The following is a 24164-nucleotide window of genomic DNA, read 5'->3' as shown; positions in this document are numbered from 1 at the left end:
TTGTGTAAAATCAAGGGGGTGTAATAGAGCACTGTCTTTCATTAGATGTTTAATGATGTCAAAGGATCCTCTTATTAACTTGGAAGGGCTGACTGTTATTGCAACAAATTATAAAGTAAGATAATGATTAGTTTGTATGAAATATTATTCATTAATATTGGCCAAGAGTAATTACTTAAATTTGTCTTATGTGAAGTTGGTATTAGTTCTTACAAGTGAAATTTTTCTCCCACTAGTCTCCTCTGAAATCTTTAGTGTAATGGGTGCTAGATTAAGGTATTTCCTGCAAAAATAAGTCTGCATCTTCATTTAACTTTTATATCTCAGTATTATTAAGTCACAAAGTAACGTATGTTATAATGTTTAACCTCCACCCCCAATCTACTGTGTAATAGTGAGAGTGAAACCATGAAGTATCTTTATTCATTTTATTGTTCAGCAGACTTTCTGTGATTTGTAATGACCAAACTAATGCAAATATCTTCATCCTTTCAAGAATTCAAAACAAAAATATAGAAGGAAATTAACTGCACACTACTAAAATAGTTCCTCCTGAAGTATAATTATTATATAATGCTTTGAACGTTCTTTTAGTCGCAGTTTGCTCTTTGCAGACACGTTCTGTTTCATGAAAATATTAGTCCTGTGTAGAAAATGAGCTTAACTGGACATTTCGATATATACTGTTAAATACGGAAAAAAGACTTGTGTGTAACTTCATAGTCATAACTTTATAATTTTATACAGGAATAACCATGCATTTTATGCTCACTTGTTTGTGCAAGTCCCCAAATTCTTGACAGTATTGTTTGTATTGTTCCCTCTTTTAACTTTAAATTAAAGACATATAATTGTATGACATATTGAGATACTACTTCGTACTGATAATGTGTGTTCTCTGCTTCTGTTGTGCCTCATATGGATTACTTAGCAATCAGTGGCATCTGAGTCTGTAAGTACACTGTGCCCTGCTTACAGTAATAAACAACAGCATCATGTAACTGTCATTAATTCAAATATTGATACAGATAGACTAACTAAACTAAAATCTGACTTGGACCAAGAAGTAGAAAATCCACTCTATAAAGATAAAAGTTCTGTTTCATTGAAAAGCTGCTCCCTCTTCCATCATGACATTTCAAATGGGGAAAAAATTGAATGCAGGAAACCAAATCAGCACATCAAGTTTTCAAGTGATTCATTTCTTCAAGATTGTTGCAGGATGCGAGTAAAGTCATCAAAAGATAAGCATCTGATGAGCAGGCTGACTTCAGGCCTTTACCCATCATCAGTCTTTCCTTCAAAGAAACCTATGCAGGAACAGGGAGATAATCATTTACACATTTCTCATTGTAAATATATGTCCTCTGATAAGTGTGCAGTGTTAAGTGGCTGTCAATGCAATGGTGTTTGGAGAAAGGCAGATATCATCTGTGATACTGTGGACTCCTGGAGCAAAATGAAAAGTGGAAACCTTTTTTTAAATATTAAACAGAGTTTGTTCGGCAGTAGTGACGAAAGCAAAGTATATGGTCGCAGTGGGACTAAACCAATAGTATTTGGAGGAACATTTCCTATTGATATGCCATTAGGAAAAGGCTTTCCTATGATTTCAAGCCCGCAGCAAACTTTTGAAACTGATGTTCCTTTCAGAAACAACAAAGAGTGTTGATTGTCTTGACATTTTGTTATAATATGATGTGTTGTAACTTTCACACTTACTTTAATTTCTGATATTTTGTCAATGCTTTACATGTTGTAATTTATGTCAAATATTTTTTTGTCATTGGTATAATTTTAATTTCACATTAAATGTTAAAAAGTACTAAGTTAATACTATTTTTGTCTAAAATGGTGAATAATTACATTCTGTGACCAGCATATGGACTTACTGATTGTTTGTAAGACTTCCATGAGCAATAAATTATTGCTCTCAGTTTTATACATTTACTGTAAACTGTTGTAACATTTTGAGAGTAACTGTCGGCTTGGCCATTTATTCCAATACGTGTAGAAAACTGAACCTGGAAGTCCTGCATCATCTCCTTCTGCCAAGGCCAAGCTGAAGGTGGAACCAACAAAACCAGTAGCAAGCAGTTCATGGTTTGGAGGTTTATGGAACAAACTGAGCCTTCGGCCGAAGAATCAAATGAAGCTTCCAGATGACAAGAATCCATCAGTAAGCTATTCTTAAAAGCAAAATAAGTATTAATTTTCTTGAGGAACATATTTTACTTTGAATCATGCAAAATAGCTGGTATTGCATGAAGTATTGTGGAGTTGTTCACGTTCCTTAGAACATCTGCGCGATTCATACTCCCCTCCCCTCCCCTCCTTTCCTGACCCTCTTCACTATCCATTCCACCACATCCCTAACCCCTCTCCCTCTTCCTCCCCCCCCCCCCCCCCCCCCCCAATATCCTGTCCAGTCCTTCCCCTTTTAAATTTTTGGTTAATATGGGCTGTATTTCCACATAAACGCTTTTGGCATATTTACATAATTGTTCAATTTTGATCACTGAGGAAGTGCAGATTCTTCCCTGTAATGGAAAGAATTCCACTAGAAATTCAGAAGAAAATCATTTCACTGAGTGATTTAGTTCGTAAGATTTATTTTTTGTGTAGTTTGAGTGCACTGATGTCAAAAACCAAAATACTGCATTTGAGAAAATATTAGAGTTGTTGTTATTTTGACATACTGCTGGTGTATATTTTCAGTGAGTAAATAGTAACATTTCTTTAATGCGTAATGTCACTTGTTACTTAGAAGTGGGAAGAATCTTTGAAAAGTAATCAACTGAATGAGCTGGATATGAATTTTTAATTCCCTGGCCAATGGTCCATAATATATTTAAGTATTGACAGAAACAGTCTATGATATTTGTTACATTAAATTATGACTGATGTGAATGACCAAATTTGCTACTGCCATTATTAACACTACCACTTTCACCACTACCATAAATCATTCTGAAACCTACAATCCTGTAGAAACAAAATATCATGAATGATAAGTTAAGTGATTTGTTGGATAACTGATTTTTTCCTGATGTTTCAGATTGTTTGGAACCCAGAAAAAAATAGATGGACTAATTTAGATGCCGATGATGATGATGCTGGTTCTGATGTTCCTCCTCCTCCAAAGATGGAAATGAACAGAACACCTACCCCCTTAATTAATGTTCAAGAACCACAAAACAAATACAAGATGAACAGAGGGAGAAGTACGTATTTTTTTTCCCCCATCTGCTGACCACATTTCATTACAAAGCCGTATGAGCATTAAACTATCCTTGAAAATGTGAAAAATGCTGTGGTATGTAGCTTACTGTTTTTTCACAAGAACAGTTACACAGATTCTCTCCTGTAATTATTGTTAAATTTTCCATTGTGTTTTACTGAAAAGCATTATAGATTGTTCTAAATATGGTAAACAAAGGTAGTAACAAAGGTAGTGTTCATCTACTTACACCTGTTGTTTGATGAAGAGAACAGTTTTCCTGTGTAGACAATAATTTGGGTTTTGTTTATATTTTTCTTTTATTTTCTTCTCCCTTGTTTTATTTTTAAACATTAAGTTTCATTCATATATTGTTTCCTGTTACTTATTTCTTCTTGAGACCTTCTGTTTGACTACTACTTCATTTGGATACCCATGTCATATCGACATATACCTTCCGCTTTCAGTGTCAGTAATTTTCATCTAAGAATCTCCAATTTAGTAACTCAAAAATCATTGTAGTAACAAGAAATTTTGCAAAGCTACCTGGCAGATTAAAACTGTGTGCCGGACCGAGACTTGAACTCGGGACCTTTGCCTTTTGCGGGCAAGTGCTCTACCAACTGAGCTACCCAAGCACGACTCACGCCCCGTCCTCACAGCTTTACTTCTGCCAGTACCTCGTCTCCTACCTTCCAAGCTTTACAGAAGCACTTCAAGAAATTTTTCTATTGTACCTTATTGTCCTAAAGACTTTTTTATCTTCTTTACTCTCATTAACCAATTTAGTTGCTTCATTTATATTTCTAGGTCCATATGGATTACTATTGTTTTCATCTGAATGTGTTTGCCTGCCTCTTAGAAGATAGTTATTTCACCTGCACTTGTGTATCTTCATACATAATCTTTATATATATATATATATATATATATATATATATATATATATATATATATATATATATATATATACATATAAAGATTCCAAGACTTACCAAGCGGGAAAGCGCCGGCAGACAGGCACATGAACAAAACACACAAACACACACACAAAATTACGAGCTTTCGCAACTGGCAGTTGCTTCGTCAGGAAGGAAGGAAGGAGAGGGAAAAATGAAAGGGTGTGGGTTTTAAGGGAGAGGGTAAGGAGTCATTCCAATCCCGGGAGCGGAAAGACTTCCCTTAGGGGAAAAAAAAAAAGGACAGGTGTACACTCGCACACACACACACATATCCATCCGCACATACACAGTTGGTAAATCACGTGGGTGCTTTCACACGTGGCTCTCCCTTTGATCGTGTACACCTTCCGGGTTACAGGACTGGAGTAGGTGGTGGTGGGAGGGTGCATAGGACAGGTTTTACACCGGGGGGCGGTTGCATGGGTAGGAGCCAGAGGGTAGGGAAGGTGGTTTGGGGATTTCATAGGGATGAACCAAGAGGTTACGAAGGTTAGGTGGACGGCGGAAAGAAACTCTTGGTGGAGTGGGGAGGATTTCATGAAGGATTGATCTCATTTCGGGGCAGGATTTTAGGAAGTCGTATCCCTGGACTGGATCAGACCTTGAATGTGGCTCTCCAGCACGTGATTTACCAACTGACCTGCCTGCACTGTGACGCTTTCTATGTGGGAATGACCAGCAACAAACTGTCCATTCGCATGAATGGACACAGGCAGACAGTGTTTGTTGGTAATGAGGATCACCCTGTGGCTAAACATGCCTTGATGCACGGCCAGCACATCTTGGCACAGTGTTACACCGTCCGAGTTATCTGGATACTTCCCACCAACACCAACCTATCCGAACTCCGGAGATGGGAACTCGCCCTTCAGTATATCCTCTCTTCTCGATATCCGCCAGGCCTCAACCTCCGCTAATTTCAAGTTGCCGCCGCTCATACCTCACCTGTCTTTCAACAACTTCTTTGCCTCTGTACTTCCGCCTCGACTGACATCTCTGCCCTTACTCTTTGCCTTTAAATATGTCTGCTTGTGTCTGTGTATGTGCGGATGGATATGTGTGTGTGTGTGTGTGTGTGTGTGTGTGTGTGTGCGAGTGTACATCTGTCCTTTTTTCCCCTAAGGGAAGTCTTTCCGCTCCCGGGATTGGAATGACTCCTTACCCTCTCCCTTAAAACCCACATCCTTTCGTCTTTCCCTCTCCTTCCTGAAGAAGCAACCATCGGTTGCGAAAGCTAGTAATTCTGTGTGTGTGTTTGTGTGTTTTGTTCATGTGCCTGTCTGCCGGCGCTTTCCCGCTTGGTAAGTCTTGGAACCTATGTTTTTAATACATTTTTCCCATGTGGACGTTTCTTTCTATTTTATATATATATATATATATATATATATATATATATATATATATATATATATATATATATAATTATTTTCTTGTAAAGTGATTTTCAAGGGATTGATTTGTTTCTGTTAGGTCTGCGTGCAAACTATGTGGATGTCCTAGGCAGTAGCAAAACTCCCAATCAAACAATAAAATCAGACTTATTCCCTTCAGTCAGCTCAACACAAGCATCCACTACTTACTTCATCCCAGCTCCAGGTAAGGAGGTTTAGCAGTTGTTTTACAAAATCATTTGTATTATCTTTGTCATTTACTTACTTATTTATTTATTTTCTGATCAATACATATTGAGAATTTATCACTTGTCAAGCAACACACTTTCTATTTACAGCTGATGAAAATGCACCGACGGACTTTCTCACTTCCGCATCAAGTGTAGATGCAGAGGGTGATGTCACCCAAGAATCATCATCTGTAGTGAGTATTTTACATTAAGACAGTGATACTGAACCTAATGTATTTGTAGCTCTGGCTAATATAATGCAGAATTATGTTTTTAATAAAGATGTACAATGTCGGAAACAATCAAAGAACTTTTGCCAAAAAAGGCCTGTTAGACAAAGTCCTGTTAGGGGCAGTCAGGTGAAGATAGGTCAGATGCCAAAAAGTGTAGCTGAACATTTTATCGCAGCAAAATTAAATTTTTGCAGTTATTGAAACATTTTTCATCTGGGAGACGAGACAGTCAATGGTGTTATAGAATGTACTTTTTGTGCCAATAGCTCTGTAGTCTCAAGTTCACATTTTATTGAAGTGCAGTACAGCGAAATGAAAGAATATTACATTATAGTGTTAATGTCATTTTATAATCAACTTAAAACAGTGATATTAGGAGTGTCTATGACTACAACCATCAGTGGAGTAGAACAAGTTGCACAACAGAAAATTCTTTGATTCAGTTTTAAACTCTCCCACATTATACACTTGACATTTAGTATAATTTGGTAGGTTGTTGAATATATGTGAGTCCATATATCTAACTCCTTCCTATACTAGTTTCAACCTATAGAAGTATTTGTGCAAGTTTTTTTGATCACAGTGTATATTTGTAATCCAATTCCAAATGTTAATGTTAGGTAAATAGTTCTTGTAAAATGTATGGGAATAATCATATAAAGTTATTAAATGATATTATAATGAAAACTGAAATGAAAATAAATGTTGTACTATTAAATAATTTTGGTCCTAATAGGGTTTTGAATTCATTTATGCTGTTTCATATTTTCTAACAGAATCTGCATATCATAAAGTTTGCTGATCATTCCTTCAGACAGACCTACAATGTTCAAATTCATAATGAGATTACTACTGCATAAATTATCAGGTAAAGCATCATCTCCCCCCCTCCCCCAGAACTGAGAATCCCCTTGCCATCCGTGTCCGGTCACTTCTTACTGAACTCAATCCTTTCCCTCTACCACCTTTACTACGGGTCCACTTATGTACACGTCTACAGTCCATGCCTTGGCCACAGCTTTGCCTTGACCCATCGCAAGACCCAAAAGCTTCAGTTCTGCCAGCAATTTTTCTCTCTTCTCAGCAAGTTCCAGGGCTCAGAAATAGTCTACACTGGTGGATCAATGGTCGACGATCTTGTTGACTGTGCTTACACTCACATTGGACGTACTGAACAGCACTCCTTGCTGGATGGCTGCAGTGTTTTCACTGCAGAGTTGATAGCCTTCTATCGTGCTCTTGAGCATATCCGCTCCTGCACCAGTGACTCCTTTGTCATCTCTAGTGACTCCTTAAGCAGCCTACAGGCTCATGACCAGTGCTTCTCTCGACATCCTTTGGTAATGACGATCCAGGAATTCTTTATGCCCTCGGTAACAGTAGCCATTCAGTGATCTTCATTTGGATCCCAGGACATGTCGGGATCCCAGGAAATGAAGTTGCAGACAGCCTGGCCAAACAGGCTACTAGTAAACCAGCTCTGGAGATTGGTCTGCCGGAGACTGATCTCCAGTCAGTCTTCCGCTGTAAAGTTTTCACGATCTGGGATACGGAATGGCGCTCCCTCAGAGCCACTTGCAGGGCCTCGGCAGACTTTTAATGTTCCCAACACACTACCTATGGTGGTGGGTGACAATGCCTCAATGGCTGATTTAGTTTTACGTTTTATTCGTGAGGTTTTTTTTAAATCATACGATCTAAGGCTGGACGTCTGGCCTCCACCCTCCCTCAATTTTACCTCTTTGTCACTCCCTGTGTGTGTCTTGTCTTTTAGGCTGGAGATTTCAGTGTTGTTCAGAGTGGCTGACTCATCCTTTTTTTTATTCTTGTGATCAGCAATCCCAGACCATCTGTTATATGACTTTAATACATTCCTCTGCTTTTTTTCTTTTAGTCTATATTTTCCCATTTTGGTTCACTTCTTTTGTTTTCTCTTTCAGTGTGGTTTCCCATTAGTTTCACGCCCTCTTACTCTCCTAGCTCTTTTTTGGAATTGTTTTACCTTTAATCTTGTTTGCCTGTAGAAAGAGGGACTGATGACCCTGTAGTTTGATCCCTTTATACCCCAAACCAACCAACCAGCCAACCAAAGCATAATTAAAACTGAAAGGAACTTCCACCTGTGTATTGAATACTTCTGGGTTATTTCTCGTACTCAAAACAAATGGCATGCTTGGAACAAGAGTACCATAAGGCTGTTTAGCCAACAGTCCTGTAGTGTCTGAAATACTCCATATCCTCCAAGTCAGAATGTTAGCATCTGGAAATGCTTCAAGGCCACCATAATCTGCTTGATTGCCCCATACAATTCTATCCAGATTTGGCCCCTTTCACTAGTTTCCCTTCCTGGCAGCACATAGGGAGAGGACTTCTTTGTTTTTGCAGCTGTTTCTGTGACATCATTTTTATCAACAGTTTCATTTATATCTGATGCAAGTCTCTTCTTACCAGATCGATTCAATTGTCATCCATGCATTGTGAAACTAAATTTTTCATAATTATTGATGACAAAAAGGCTTAAGCTTTGAACTTCAAGCAGAAGTGTTTTAGTTTTTGATTCATTCATCGATTTTCATTATTCACACAAGACCAGTCCACCAGATCAAATCTCATAGGTAGTTTTGTCACAAACACATTTGTAGTCTGCAGTAGCTGCAAGATAATGACTATTTTAAATTCACTGGTCTTGTCGCAGTAAACATTGTTTAATCCCACCGAGATCAACACAGTCTCTTTTAGTGGAATTGTCGCATTCCTTCTCAACATTGTTGAACGTGTATCCAAACTTCACTCCAGGCCTAACACGCAGCTGAGACACTGACAATTTCTGTAGGAGAGTTTGATACAAAGTTGGAAACATTGTGTGCATGACTGTCTCCAAATATTTTGACTTAAAGTTCATGAGGCATGTATATTTTGTGGTGGGAGAACTGTTCTATGCAGATTTCGTATTTTTACACATGGAGTTTAACACAACAGTGTGGTCTTCTACATTCTTAAACGTAAAATTTATTTATTGGTTAAATTTTGAATTTGTATAGAATACTGTTCTGTCTCTACTATTCTTACACATTTTTTTTTCTAATTTGTCCATTCCTATTTTATTTTGTAGATGCATTACATTTTTTGTGTATATGTGAGAAAAGTGTTTCGAAACACTTATTTCCACCCACTTCCAGGCTGTTGCTGTTCCTCAGAATTTTGAATCTGTGTTCTAAAGCAGTATATTTTATTTGTAACACTTCAGTATCACTTTGCAACAGTCAAATTATTGAATCCTTGTCTCTGATAATGTTTAGATACTTTTCACGCATTTCCATTATGTAGGTATTACATGACCACAAATAGTGCACCGTTACCAATTTTATGTTTATTTTGCAACAATTTTCACAAAACCACCATTTACAACATTTGCTGTGAATACCTTTCCTGACTTTTTTATAACATGGCTTACAATTATTACCATTTTTTATTTCACCTTTAGCACAGTCCAGTTGGTGCCATGTCGAATAAAGTTAGATAGGTAAGTGTTCATTAATACCTTGACCCTCCTTATATGGCTGGTATAGTGACACTTTGATAACCATCTGAACATGCATTGTCTTCCTCCCCTTCAGAAAGAGACACTCTGGCACTTTGAAGGTGATACATGAAGCTGATACACAAATAATTTGTCGAGTTTACAGTCTTGTTATGTATAACGTATCTTGTGTGTAAGCTAAACCCTGAAAAATATTTGTATTGTACAAAATGTTTGGCAAAACTTTCTTCCTTTCCTCGTTTCATTATACTATATGTATTGTAGGCACAAAACTGAATATGGCTTTTTCAGGAAGATGGCAATCTAAGCAGAAAATGTGCTGTATTTACCAACACCATTAAACAGGTGTTCCACAGTCTGTAATTATTTTGTACTTTGTAATCAGAGATTTTTGTAATTATTTGTATTTGTGTGAAATTTGTTACAGGCTGCAACAGGAAACAACTACAGCATTCCACCAATGTACGATCCCAACAGCCCAAACTACCCAGCTGCGGCAGTAACATCGACGACGACAGCAGCAGCAGCAACAGCAGCTAGAATCTTATATCCTAACTGACTGTGCTGGTCTCTTCCACTTGATTATTTATCTGTTGTCTATATGGTTTCTGTAAAAAAATCCTTTTGGTATTCATTAGTTTCTTAAAGTTCTCTCTGTCTGTTCTACTTTTTAAATGATTTTGGATTTGTTTATCCATGTGTACATGAGTGTTCTGTTTTACTGGTTTTTATCTTTTTTCCGTATAAATGTTGTTTTGTTATGTCAATGGATGTTCTGTGATAAAAAATGTATAGTACAATATCCATAAATGAAGTATTCAATTGCGTGTTAAGTTCACTATAATGTAATATTTCTGAAATATTTTTGAGCATGTGCTGGAAGTTTATAAGTTCATTCATTTTTGCGTGTTTTACGATTATTTCACTAAGAAATTTTTGCGATAATTTCATTTGAAAAGAGTATACATGAATTAGCTATTTTAATTAAAAGTCAAAGAATGGTGCTGTATGAATGGTGTCGTGGATACAATATTTTGTCTCTCTCTCTCTCTCTCTCTCTCTCTCTCTCTCTCTCTCTCTCTCTCTCTCTCTCTGTCTCTGTATGTGTGTGTTTAGAGAGAGAGAGAGAGAGAGAGAGAGACAGCTGAAATAAACTTGATGGATTGATTGGGGGCGGGGGGGGGAGGGAAGATGAAATAATGTAGCTACAAATCCTTCAGGTTTGCTGGACCTGCAGTGTAATATATTTAAATGTTTTTAACTAAAAGCTATGTGTGTTACATATAATAGCAATATAAGATTGGTTGCCAAACACATTAGAAAGTTGTGAAGAGATGGCGGTAACATATCAAAGCTGATAGCAAATTGACTTTAGTGTATAAGGAAAATGCTGGAAAACTATATATGAGAAGGAAAAGAGGGCGAATGGTATGTCGGATGTTTCACAGTTCTAGATGTCAGTGATCGTCTCAAACTGGATCAGGGGTGTGAATGGAACAGAAGACAAGTGGCATGATGACTGTGGATCTCAACTGCACTTGACTTTAAAGTGTTAATGCACAGATAATGAGAATGAATGCTCCAAAACTAGCTACAATAAGGTAATATATTTTAAATATTTTACACAACAGGCCTGTCTCGGCTTATTGCCATTATCACGTGACCTGCAAAGATAACATTGGTAAGATTATCTATAAATAAATCATGGCTGTTTTATGTTTACATTTGCATTGGTACTTACATCTAGTTGGAAGTGATGGCCATATTACATCTGTAGAGAGAGTGTGTGTGTGTGTGTGTGTGTGTGTGTGTGTGTGTGTGTGTGTGTGTGTGTGTGTGTGTTATATATTTGGTCATTTCCTGATAAGTATAATACTTTTATTGTTAGGAAACATAAAATATACATGTTTGTCAGACATTTTGACAGTTCAAGTTTCACAGTTCTTTACTATGATGCTATGTGTTTTCAAAGTATATACAGTTACACAAAATACTGAAAGGACTTATTATGAACATTCTCAAAGAACTGGAGATTTGTTTTCATACAAGGAAATATCTGCACAAAATTCTAAATGAACACACAGATTTTAAACATAAATACTATCTCAAAAACTTCAATGACCTAATAGAATGCAAAATGAAATAGTCATATGGTTAACAAAACTTACACAGGCCATAGATAAAATTTAAAGGAAAGTAAGAACAATGCAATGTAACATCATCTCTGATAAGTTGTATATACTTCATAAACATATAACATCGTAGTAAAAAACTGCAAACTTGAATTGTCTGAACATCTGACAAAAACATATATTTTACATTTCATAACAACAAAAAGTATTATACTTAACAAGAAACGACAGAAAAAATTACTATAAATGCAATATAGTCATCACTTCTAACTAGACGCAAGTACCAATACAAATGTAAACATAAAACAATCACAACTGACATATAGATAATCCTACCAATGTTAATTTCACAGGTCACTTCACACTGACAGTAGGCCGAATCAGGTCTGCCATGTAGAACATTAAAAAAATATGTATATGTTACCTTACTACAGCTGGGTTTGGAGAATTCATTTCCATTATGTCTCATATTGACATATACTGTGCTGCAGGCCCAATGGAATGTAAAGCACAGATAATGGTTGATTTTGGATTTTTATGGATTTATTAGGAATATTTCTATGAAAATTCTCTCATTTTCTGTGTCTGTCATCTGTTTGTGTCCATTCTTTACAATTTCATTTCAGTGATGGACATTCATGTCTTTGAAACTAAGTGCACTGGAGCTGATGACCACAGTCTTTCTTTAAATGATTGCCTTCCAATATCAGATCCTGAGTGGTTCTTGTTTAGCAGGTGTAAAGGGTGTAACTTGCTACATATGTACGTTTTATATGTACCTATTGCGGATGGGCGAACTGCAGTTCCATAATGGGAGTTAAGCTGTTATGTGTATGTGAGAAACAGGGTGCATACTAGGATATTATTATTATTATTATTGTTATTATTATTATTATTATTTGTACTTCAAAATCTGTGAAAAGTCAGAAATCCATTTTTGTGAAATCTCAAGAGTCTTTTCATGGGAGACTGGTAAAAGAATATTCGAGGAACAAAATATAATTTACATGATAGTTGTGTCTTCTTCCTTGTAGTAGATGTTTAGACTAACATTTGAGTTAAATGTAGTGATTTATTTCTATGCTGTGATAATTAGGTGTAGTGTATAGTTCTGGAAAGTTCATGCACAAATCAATTTTTATTTTTTCAAAATGAATGTCTTATGTTCACATTTTAAAAGTGATACTTGCTGTGTGACAGCATATTCATTTTGAAACTTCCTGGCAGATTAAAACTGTGTGCCGGACCAAGACTCGAACTCGGGACCTTTGCCTTTCGCGGGCAAGTGCTCTACCGACTGAGCTACCCAAGCACGACTCACGCCCCGTCCTCACAGCTTTAATTCTGCCAGTACCTCGTCTCCTACCTTCCAAACTTCACAGAAGCTCTCCTGCGAACCTTGCAGAACTGGCACTCCTGGAAGAAAGGAAGGGTCGTGAGTCATGCTTGGGTAGCTCAGTCAGTAGAGCACTTGCCCGCAAGAGGCAAAGGTCTCGAGTTAGAGTCTCGATCCGGCACACAGTTTTAATCTGCCACGAAGTTTTATATCAGTGCAAACTCCGCTGTAGAGTGAAATTTCATTCTATATTCATTTTGATTAATGAGGCAGTGTAACACTGTACCATATTGAACTTCTGTAGTAACTGCACAGGAGGGCTGCATCACCACAGAAGTTAGAATATCACAGTCTTAATGCATAAACAGCAACAGTTGCACCATATATGTGCAATATTTATCTTAACCCTGTGGGGGCTGTGGTTGTATGCTTTTCTGGTCTAGGTCTACAGAACAGAAGCAAAAGTAGTGTGTTTTATTTGTAATCATTGAAAAAGAGCCGATAGCAATATTGAATACAAGGAACCCTTATTGTGTGGCAAAAAATATCATATATTTGGGGTATGTGACAAGACACCTTTTTAATCTTTTAAATGTAACAAATGCCATACAAAGACAACTGAACATGAAAGCAGAGTTACAGGAGGGAGAAACAGTCCTTTCAAACTATTCTGCTGCAGCTAGTTCACATGCTTCAAATTATATAAAGTGCATCAATCATACAAGTTTTTTAATGTGTATTGTGAAGGAAGTCAGAGAGATAAGTTGGATGACCTCACACATTATGGAAATGAATCTCCTCAAGAAGTCACTTATTTGTGTTATGACTGGGTGCAAAAATACATAGGAACATTACCACAGTTCAGTCACAAGGTACACTGACTGAGGGGCCTGCTCACTCATCGCTTACAGGGTGCCTAAAGGATTCAACAATTCAAGCAAATCACATTAATAATTTTTATTACCATAAAAAAGTTTGACAAAACTTAACTTTCAATTTACAATGGTGTCACAAGCGAAGGGCGAAGCCATGAAGCAGTTACACTGGGGATGGTCCATCTCATGGGTGCGATTGATATGAGGTGAGAAACAGTTGATCCCTGATGTGTGCAGAGCGCGGTTTGGCCGTCTGCTGCTTGAAGATTCTGACAAAACATTCCGCTTCTCCGTTTGACTGTGGATGGAACGGTGCACTAGTGGGGTGCTGTATGCTATTTCATTCAAAGAATGTTTCAGATTCATTTGACATGAACCGAGGGCCATTGCCTGACACTATAACTTCAGGTAAACCTTCGAGGCAAAAAATTGATGACAACACCTGAATTGTAGTATGCAACGTTGTCGAGTTCATTGGCACAGCAAAAGGAAACTTGCTATACGAGTCATCCACAACTAACCAGCCAGTGTTCCAAAAAGATCCCGCAAAGTCTATGTAACACATTGCCGTGGTGATTGCAATGTAGGCCAAGCAGAGAATTTTTGTGGAAGAACAGACTGATTTTCCACACACGCATGACACTGTAACGTCATCTGTTCTAGTTACTGTTCATACCCTCCCAAGTACGGTGTCGACGTGCTAACTGGTTCGTACAAACGATCCACCAGTGTCATTCGTGAAAACTGCAACACTTCTTTTTACAAAGCTTTAGAGATCAACACACGACTGTCCAGTGTCATTTTGAACAAGAATTAATCTTTTCTGTACAGTGAGGCTATGCCGACGTGCAACGTATCAGCGCACAGCGAAGTTCTTTATGCTATTGAGTGAGTGAGGGAAATATGTGCAAATATATGTTAGCAAAGTGTTAAGAACTGGATCAGCTTCTGTGGCCTGTGCAACTCACTTTTCGACAAATCAGTGAGTGGAATAATTTAACTATTCCACTAATCATATAAAATTTAAAAGTTAAGGAAATTTCCTGTCTCAACAAGATATTGGTACCGAAAATATTACAATCTCCTGAAAACTCAAAATCCTACACTAAATCATGGACTTTGGAATCACAATGAAACAATGGAAAATCCAGGATGGAATAATAACAATACAGTAGAGTCCCGATAATCCGAACTAATTGGGACCGGGCCTTGTTCTGATTACTGATTTGTTCAGATTAGCCAGAATTACAGTGATGAGTTTCAAAATGAAGTATACCAAGCAGATAAGTGGGTACACCATGGTAACAATGGCTCACTCTCACTCCCTGCCCTTGTTGTGCATTGTTGAGACCTTTGTAGTGTCTGCGGTCAGTGCACTGTCAGCTGGCTCGCAAAGTGCTTGGTTATGTTAGTTATCGATCGCTGGCACACGTAACTGCTGTACTGTATTCGTTCAGGTGGTGTGGTATATGTATTTTTGTCATGAGTAAACGTCGACTCTCAAAGAAAAACTGAATTCTTTGAAGTGGATAGAGGATGGTAAGAATGTATCTAAACTGGCAAAGGAACTGGGTGTTGTAAAGCAACCATTTGTGATTGGAAGAAGAACCGAGTATAGCTTGAACAGTTCTATGCAACATCTTCGGGAAAAACACTCAAAATTTGGCAGATTTTCAAACAGTCCTAGTACGATTAAGTGGATGAAACTCTTTCCCTTTGGTTTACGCAGAAAAGAGAAAGGGGAACTCCTTTGAGTGGAGCACTGGTTCAGGAGAAGGCTGTTTACCTGAACAAGTTAACGAATGGTGATGAGTCTTTTAGTGCGAGTACGGGATGGTTGGACAGATTCAAAAAAGTCTTAGAATCCGTCAGCTAACAATTACTGGATATATTCTGACCATGATGCAGTGAAGGAATACTTGGGTGAGTTTGAAAAAATGAAAAGAGAGGGAAAGTATTCTCCCCAACAAATATATAATGCTGACAAGACTGGCCTTGATTTTAGGGCATTGCCAACAAAAAGCCTGGCATCAAAAGCAGAAGACCATGCTCCTGGTTTTAAAATGTGCAAAGATCGTGTAACTTTATTAGCACGCAGCAATGCTGCTGGTAATCACAAGCTGCCTTTAATGCTGATCAGCAAATCTGCTAGGCCCAGAACCTTTAAAAACTGCAACATGAAGTCCCTGCCCGTATATTATTGCAACCAGAAAAAAACACAGATGGATGATAAGCTGCTCAAAATGGTTTCACGGCCAGTTTGTTCCCTCTGTTAGATGGTTTACTAAGGAAAATCATTTATCTCACCCCAGCACTGAGGAATTATGTGATGGAGAAACTATGCCGAAGTTTCTGCCGCCTAATGTTACACCACTTCTACAGCCGATGGACCAGGGCGTACTGCAACCATTTACAGGAAACAATTTTTAAGAATGCTGATCCAAGACTATAGCATTCCTTTAGTGGACAAAATAAAAAGACCAATGTGAAGGATGTTGTTTATTGGGCCACTGAGGCATGACAGAACATTTCAGAAAATACTCTGAGAAAATAGTGGAGAAAACTGTGGACATCTCTTGAATTTCAGGACAGCCTAGTTGAAAGTGAAGTGGAAAATCTACTACAAATGATACCGACAATCCCTGGATGTGAAGAAGCTAGTGAAGGAGACGTAGATGAGTGTATGGCAGCGGATGGGGCACAACCTTACTTACGCTAATTTTGTTGCTGCTGTGACTCAAGACCAGGAAGAAGTGGACTGCTGTGACAGAAGTGGCAATGTGCCTGAAAGGGACAAAGGAGAGCTGGTGCCACACAGTGATGCAGCAATAGCCCTTGACCTCGTCTTATGTTATTTGGAGCAACTGCCCACTGCTACACCTGCTGATTTGATGTTCATGAGATGATGGCGCAACTATGCGTCATCTACCAAACTGTCTTCATTACCCCCAAAAACAATGATTGAGTTTTTGTCATCTAAAAAGTAGGGGTAAAATGTCCGCTGTATTTTAGTAAATTTGACAGCTTTTCTTTCATTGTTATGCATTGTTTAAACCTAATGTTTTCATGCCAATTTTCCTAATACACGTTTACTGTACTGCGTAAATGAAAATAGTGTGTATGCACAGCATTTTACCGCACAGTTTTCTGTACTTAGATCAACATTTTTCATGTTCGGATTAACCGAACATTCAGATTACCAGTGTTTGGATTAGCGGGACTCTGATGTATTATGAAAAGGGTAGAATGCTGCTCACTGTATGGCAGAGTTGTTGAGTCACAGACACACACGACAAAGACTACTGAACATGTAAGCTTTATGCCATCTCTGGCTGCTGGAGCAAGACGTAAGTCTTCAATCTCCAATAAATGGGCAAAAAGTATTTTTGCGCTTGGGTGGGTCTCGAGAACAGCTGACTAGGGTAAAAAAAAATGATCCCACTAGACATAGGGCAAATTGTGAAGAATAAAGTACACTTCATATAAGAAGGCAAACAACACTGATAACCCACTAATCACCTCAAGTTGAGCTACAAGAAAGTTAACTACTTTTCCTAATGGAGAAATGAGACTGGAGTAACTTCTTGTCACCAGTTTGAAAGTCTTAAGAATTTTTTTAATTCTCTATCTTGCACAAATTGTGAGACCTGACAGCACATTTACCCTTTCTTCTCATATACTCATAAACAAGTGTATTGACTGTGATGTTGCCAATCCTGCTGCCACATTTGGCCGCCACCATGACAGTACAGAGCTTCTCCTTCAGGTGGCACACCTGTGGAAAGGAAAAACACTGATCATAAAAACTTCTGCTCTATACTGTCAATCTCACAGCAAGCAGTTTGTTGTTACTAAGTATTGTGTAGTCATCATCATGAAGCCTTTGACATTTTGCTGTCAGCAGATGCTTTTGTGTGCACATTGTTTTCTTGTAATAAATGGCACATTTTCTTTGCAATTAAAGTTTTATTTTTGTGTTATTCTCTTATGTTTTATTGCTACAGGATTATCGTACGGTAGTGGCTAAAGTAATTTTGTTGTTGTTGAAGTATTGGTTGTTACCAATAAACAGAAATTTAACTGAAAACTAAATGAAAAATTCCCATATTCTAAAAAAAATTCCTGTTTTTTTCTAGATTTTTTGGTTGCCTAGGTGTATACACCCTGGATTAACATGCTACTCATTTCACTTATTTATAGCCATGTGCACTTTCTGGATTTATAAAGTTCTTGGGTAGTTTTCATCATGAAATTGCCACTTATATATAATTTTATCTGGAATGTTTGCTACTAAGTTTTATTGACCACTCATTTCAAGTTTTTGTCAATGAGAAATTACTCAGCCTTCAAACTGTTTCTTTCCAACAAAGATTTACTATTCATAAAAAGTGCCCCGTAATATTTCCAAGTTACTTTTAAGAAGCAGATCCAGATTTTGAATCCTGCTCAGGGTCTAAGTCTCAGAAGCCGTTGTCCCACAAACCTCATCTGCTTCTGCCCCCTCATCAAGCACAGGTGGCTGCAGCCGCCTTTCCTCTGGTGGCATGGTTTGTTGAGCAGCAGCATGACTCCCCTCACAGCCATCAGCACTACACGGCACATGTCCTCCGCAGCCACTGCAAAATGACACTTCGTGCACCAAAAAGTAAACTGATGTGAGAGCAAAAGCGAGTAGCACACGGTTGGCCACTCCTAGAATTTCCATATAAATTCTGGAACCGCTCGACCTGCTGCTGCCTCAAACATGCGATGTTTTAAAGATAAGTGTGAGGGAGAGCCTATTTACTGCACAACACATGTCTGTGGGTGCAGGATGGACATTGGTCATGGGAGGACAGCAGCTGCATCAGACGAGCGACACTGACAAGAGTTTGCCGCTTGCGCCATAGAACCTGTATGGAAAGCACAAGGAGTAAGTACGTGTTATTCCTTGGTGGTTGAATAATTGTAGTTGTTATAGACAACTGAAACATGGTTTGTCTAGAGACTCTTACTTAATCTTGGTGTTAGACTTGCTAGAAGCAAGACCTATCTTAAATATCTGGTGGTTATTAAACCCACCACATTGTAATTATATTTAATAGTATCTAATGGTTAACAATGCAAGTGACTTGCAAGAGTTTGTATGCTTATGTGAAACTTGTGGAAATGAAAATATGAGGGTACCGAATTATTTCGAGAGAGAGTGTGTTTTTTAATTCCTCTAACCAGCATTATTTCTTCGGAGAAGAAGTTGTGGAGATTGACGCAGCCGCGTATCCAGAGAAGAGTCTCAGCTAAATGTTCCAAGTAAGTCAACTGCAGTAAGAAAAGTGTGAAATTTGCAATCCAGTTTTGCGTCAATTCTCTTGTCGCCAAAACCATTAGAACGTGGCGACCGACGTGATCAGGGCTCAAAGAAAGAGGAATTTTGAAATGAAATCAAGATGAGAAGGTATTGTGAGTTGCCATAGCAACCAATAGTAACAAGACTGGGAAATTGTTTTGCAAAGTTGGATTCTGCGTAAATGGTAAAAAGGGGTGAAAATTAATTAATACCATACAAGAGAAGACGTAAGGAAAATCTGAACAGTTTAGACTAAGAAGAGTTACTATGAAATCTATTTGACGATGAAGATCCAGTGTGGAGAGTAAGCAGCCCTCATAACATATCGCAGGAATGTGGATGCCGTAACCAGCAACGGATGCCAATGGTGTCAGCTGCTGCTCATCGGTGCTGACTACAAATCCATTCACCAGCAGTGATGCTGAAACCAACCTTCGACACCGCCGGTGCCTGGGCAGTTCACCAGCGCTGATTCCACACCGGCCCAGCCTAAAACTCTACGCTGGTTGACTGAAAGACAATAACTATTTGAGTGTGAAGTTAAGGGCACTGTTCAATAATAGACTGTTAGTATAGTTATTATACTCGGAGGTGATTTTTTTAAATTATCACTAGATCTAAAAGTAAGAAGGATGTGGATAATACTCAAAAAAATTGGGAAATATCAGAACCAGCCATGGTCATGACAGTGAGTAGGGAAATGCCTGACTGGTCTGAAGTAGTAAATTTAACCAAAGCTTAAAATGCACAAATGACTACTTTGTCACAGGTTAGACTCGGTGAATACTCAGTTGAATACTAAATAAGATGATGAGAAGGCAGATTCAGCAACTCTAAGTGAAAAGCTGGAAGCACCCAGGAAAAATTAATATCTGCTTTGTGGGACCCTAAGGATTATAACAGTGTGTGGGGTACAATGAGAAAGTATTTTGACTGGCATTTAATATGTTCAAAGTACTCAGATAAGCTCATGGAGGAAGAAGGGTTAGTTCTAAATTCGAGGCCTTAAATGATAGAATGGAGAGTTAGCTATTAGATTTTAAAATGAATTAAGTAATTCCTTGACTATCCAGATGAATCAAGTGTTTACTGACCTTAACCAAAAGCAGAATGACCAGTTTCAGAAGTCGACCCAGAAGTTAGAATTCGATATTGAAGACAAATGTAATAAAGGAGAAGCTGAACTTGGTGAAAAGTTAGAATCATTTCAAAGTGTGTGCAATTTTACATTTAATGCTGTAAAACAAAGATTACACACTTTCCTTTAAAGTGTTAAGAAGCAGGACAAACTAATTCATATAGTCCAATCACAAATCGCAGGCATTAACATGCAAGTTAATAATTTGGAAAGAAATTTTAAAGAGAAACTAACCACTTCAAACATAATAAATTTCAGTAATCTGGAGGAACAGGTAGAAGACTAGTTGCCGCGAGGGTAACTTCTGACAACGTTTCTCAAAATTTAGCTTCGGAACTTAATTATACTAAGAGAGGCATATATAATTTATGGAAAGAATCCAAACTTATGCAGGACAAAGTAGATAATAGAGTGACTTTTCCCAGCGTAGCGTTAACTAGTGAAGTAATGACAGATTTGCAACGGGGGCATATTCTGGACCATCCAGACATTTGCCGAAGTTTAAGCCAGACGGGGAGGTGCATCCTACTCATTTTCTGAAACGGTTTAACCAAGCCTTGCCAATAACTTGGGAAGATTAAAAAAAGATCAAATTTGCAGTATGTTACCTTTCAGGAGAAGCTTCGGAGTGGGGCACAGTGAACATCGAGAACTTTTCATCCTGGGCAAGCATCCAAGAAAAATTAATATCTGATTTGTGGGACCCTAAGGATTACAACAGTGTGTGGGGTATGATGAGAAAGTATTTCGACTGGAATTTAATATGTTCGAAGTACTTAGATAAGCTCATGGAGGAAGAAGGGTTAGTTCAAATTTTAATAAGACGTTTACCCATTTATGCCAGGAAAGATATATTGTGTAGTGGGTGGAAAACTGTAGAAGAAATGTTGTCTTTTGTGTATGCACTCGATGCTTTGAACAAGTACCGTAACAAGAGCATACACCGCAATGAAAATCAGACTTATATAAGGAATAGTAATAATAATTTTAGAAAACATGACGCTGATTTTGCTAGATTACACCAATGTAATAGGAGTAATGGTAATGCCAATTACCAAAAGAAGCATCCAACTTTGAATATAGGCCCAGTGACATCGCAAGAATTTTTACCAAGCAGTAATAAAGTACAAAGTGGTAATATAATACTTCGATTCGGTAACCAACCAGTGATTACCGATAATGAGGAAAAGCGTAGTGCAATCTGGATCCAGGGCTAGGGCCCAGGTCATAGAAATACATTAGGAGGCCTAGTCCATAATAAGTACGTTAATTTCACACATAAAATACCAACCAAAGAATGGTTGTTAGTGGAGAACTGAGCTTAACTACCATTAATCCACAACCAATAATAATGGAAAAAGTAGAGGATTTGGAAGTTAACATATTTATAGATTCTGGGAGTGAAGTGTCACTTATTTCTAGCGCATTATTTAGCACATTATGAACTAAACATCACTTACCACTATTACCAGTAACAGGAGTGTACACAGCCAGTATTCGTGGGACGAAGAGCAAAGTTTTAAAACACACGACCCAGGTGAACTGCAACATTGAGAATATTCCATTTCGTCAGACAGTGTTAGTATATGGAAAATATCAATAAGGATGTGTTGTCTGGCCTGTATTTGCTATCAGAATTTAACGTCATATTAAATTTTGAGGAGAATCTTCTTTATTTTGATAAAGGTGCCTACAAATTTTGTTTACCGTTTGCGACAATGGCTATATTAGTAACAAACAATTGAGAATCAATGTTTACGATTAACAGTGGCAGCACAATTGTCACCAGAGATTGAAGAGGTAAGTTACGTGTCACATCATGCTGACATACAGGGCAAAGTAAATGAATTGCCAATATTAACCAATGAACAAAAACTAGATTTATATAAAATTCTGATGCACTATGGAGAAGTATTTTCCGATCATCCCAGTAGTATTAGCGATTATGTATGTAAATTTAAAATCAGAGATAGTACTCCATTTTTCTGTAGGCCATATCCAATATCGATAAGTCTAAAAGAAGCAGTTAAGGAAGAAATTGACAATAACATTATAGAACGCAGCTCTAGCATCTTGAATAGCCCCGTGGTAGTAGTAAAAAAGGCTACAGAAGGTGTGCGTTTAGTTCTAGATGTTCATACTTTGAATAAGCATATAGAGACAGAACGGGAAAGACACATTAACATCGATGAATTATTGTCCAAATTTGAGAAAGCAAAGTATTTTAGCATGATGGACGTGACTGCTGGATATTGACAAATTTGGTTACATCCTGAATCAAAGAAATATACAGCGTTTATATTTGATGGAAAATCATTTCATTTTAATTGTTACCATTCGGGATAAATATATCAGTATATGTGTTTATACGTGTGGTGGACGAGGCATTAGGAAGGGAATTGTCAAAGGATTTAATAATACATGTAAATGATACACTAGTAATCACATCTACCTGGGAAGAGCATTGCCTGACGTTGAGTAAAACCCTGAAAAGGTTTAAAGGAAAAGGTATTACAGTAAAATTGTCCAACTCGCACTTTGTGAGGCAAGAGCTTAAGTTTTTAGGGCATATTCTAGGAGTACAGGGAATTAAACCTGATCTGGAACATATAGAGGCCATTAAAGAGTGTCCACCCCATAGATATATAATACAATTGAAGGGATTTATTGGAATGATGGGATACCATAGACAATATATACGAAGTCAAGAGCTGAATGACCCAAGATTTTTACATTTGTTAAGAAAGGGAATACCATGGATTTGGGACCAAGAGGCCAATGATGTGTTTAAAAATGTAAAAAGAGCACTGGTAGAATCACCTGTATTACACCATCCGGTTATGGGTGAGACATTTAAAATATCAACAGATGCATCGGACTATGGTATAGCAGCAGAACATTTCAAAGGAGAGAGGTGCCTGGAAAGAACAAATCACCAATCTATAGCTTTTGCTAGCTGGAGTATTAACAAACATGATTAAACTACACAGCCACAGAAAAAGAACTATTAGCAGTAGTATGGAGTATCCAAAAATTCAAAACACTAGTATGGGGAACAGAAATCCATGTATATACAAATCATCAAGCTCTATCTTTTTTAATTAGTCAGTTATTACATAGTAGATTAATGCGGTAGGTGATGTTCCTTCAGGAATATGACATTAAAATACTGTATGTAAAAGGTTCTGAAAATATTGTACCTGACACTTTGTCTAGATTGCCTGTGGACATGAAAGAGTTAAAACATATGGAAGGACCCAGCGTAATTTTTGTGATTAATTTTATGACAGTAGATTATCCTCACAACAGGGTACAAGAAATGGCTCAAAGAATAACCGAAAACATCCAGCATGATACCTACTTTACAGAAATATATGCTGTGTGTAACAAGAATTCCTTACCTCTTAATCAAGCAGGAAAGTGGAAAATTATAGGGCATAATTTATTTTGTAGAGACAGTATAACATCTCGACAGTGGCGTTTATGCATCCCGAAGTTGAATGGAGGACGAGATGGTGTGGTATGTTCGTACTGGATATGGACACTTTGGAGTAAAGAAATGTATTGCTCACATGAATAAGTTCTAATATTTTAAGAAACTAAGACATAAAGTAGCATCTTTAAGTAGAGCTTGTGAAACATGCCACAAGGTAAAAGAGTAACACTCATGTGACGTACGAAATGTATCCAATAATTCCTAAGACGTTACACGATCTTACCGCAGCGGATTTCTTCAGACCAATTCCGAAAGGGAAGGGAGGAGTATCGTACATTTTTGCC

At 37.7% G+C, this 24164-nt stretch overlaps 1 protein-coding gene and 1 long non-coding RNA gene across 5 annotated transcripts in view; one reads left to right on the top strand and one right to left on the bottom strand.

Annotated features, from left to right (window-relative positions):
- LOC126298662 (protein transport protein Sec16A-like) overlaps window positions 1-10399 on the top strand; it is a 218653-nt gene extending 208254 nt beyond the window's left edge. For 2 of the 4 annotated variants that reach the window (XM_049990087.1, XM_049990085.1), the window contains 6 exons: window positions 932-952; window positions 2015-2179; window positions 3059-3224; window positions 5653-5778; window positions 5912-5997; window positions 10005-10399. In XM_049990087.1, the coding sequence (XP_049846044.1) occupies window positions 932-952; window positions 2015-2179; window positions 3059-3224; window positions 5653-5778; window positions 5912-5997; window positions 10005-10136 (696 nt within the window). In that variant the 3' untranslated portion in view covers window positions 10137-10399. The remainder of the gene's footprint in view (window positions 1-931; window positions 953-2014; window positions 2180-3058; window positions 3225-5652; window positions 5779-5911; window positions 5998-10004) is intronic. The other 2 variants (XM_049990088.1, XM_049990086.1) reach the window with 1 other exon arrangement.
- A 2770-nt stretch (window positions 10400-13169) lies between these two features.
- On the bottom strand, window positions 13170-22159 carry LOC126298663 (uncharacterized). Its single transcript, XR_007552639.1, has 3 exons — window positions 22092-22159; window positions 21845-21926; window positions 13170-18536 (listed from the first exon to the last, which is right to left on the bottom strand). It is a non-coding gene; the product is annotated as an uncharacterized LOC126298663 (long non-coding RNA).
- Window positions 22160-24164: the final 2005 nt, after the last annotated feature.

This window comes from Schistocerca gregaria, chromosome X (genome assembly GCF_023897955.1).
Source record: "Schistocerca gregaria isolate iqSchGreg1 chromosome X, iqSchGreg1.2, whole genome shotgun sequence".
Taxonomy (NCBI): Eukaryota; Metazoa; Arthropoda; class Insecta; order Orthoptera; family Acrididae; genus Schistocerca; species Schistocerca gregaria.
Note: the sequence above shows the minus strand (reverse complement) of the source record. Positions and strands in the feature narration are given on the sequence as shown.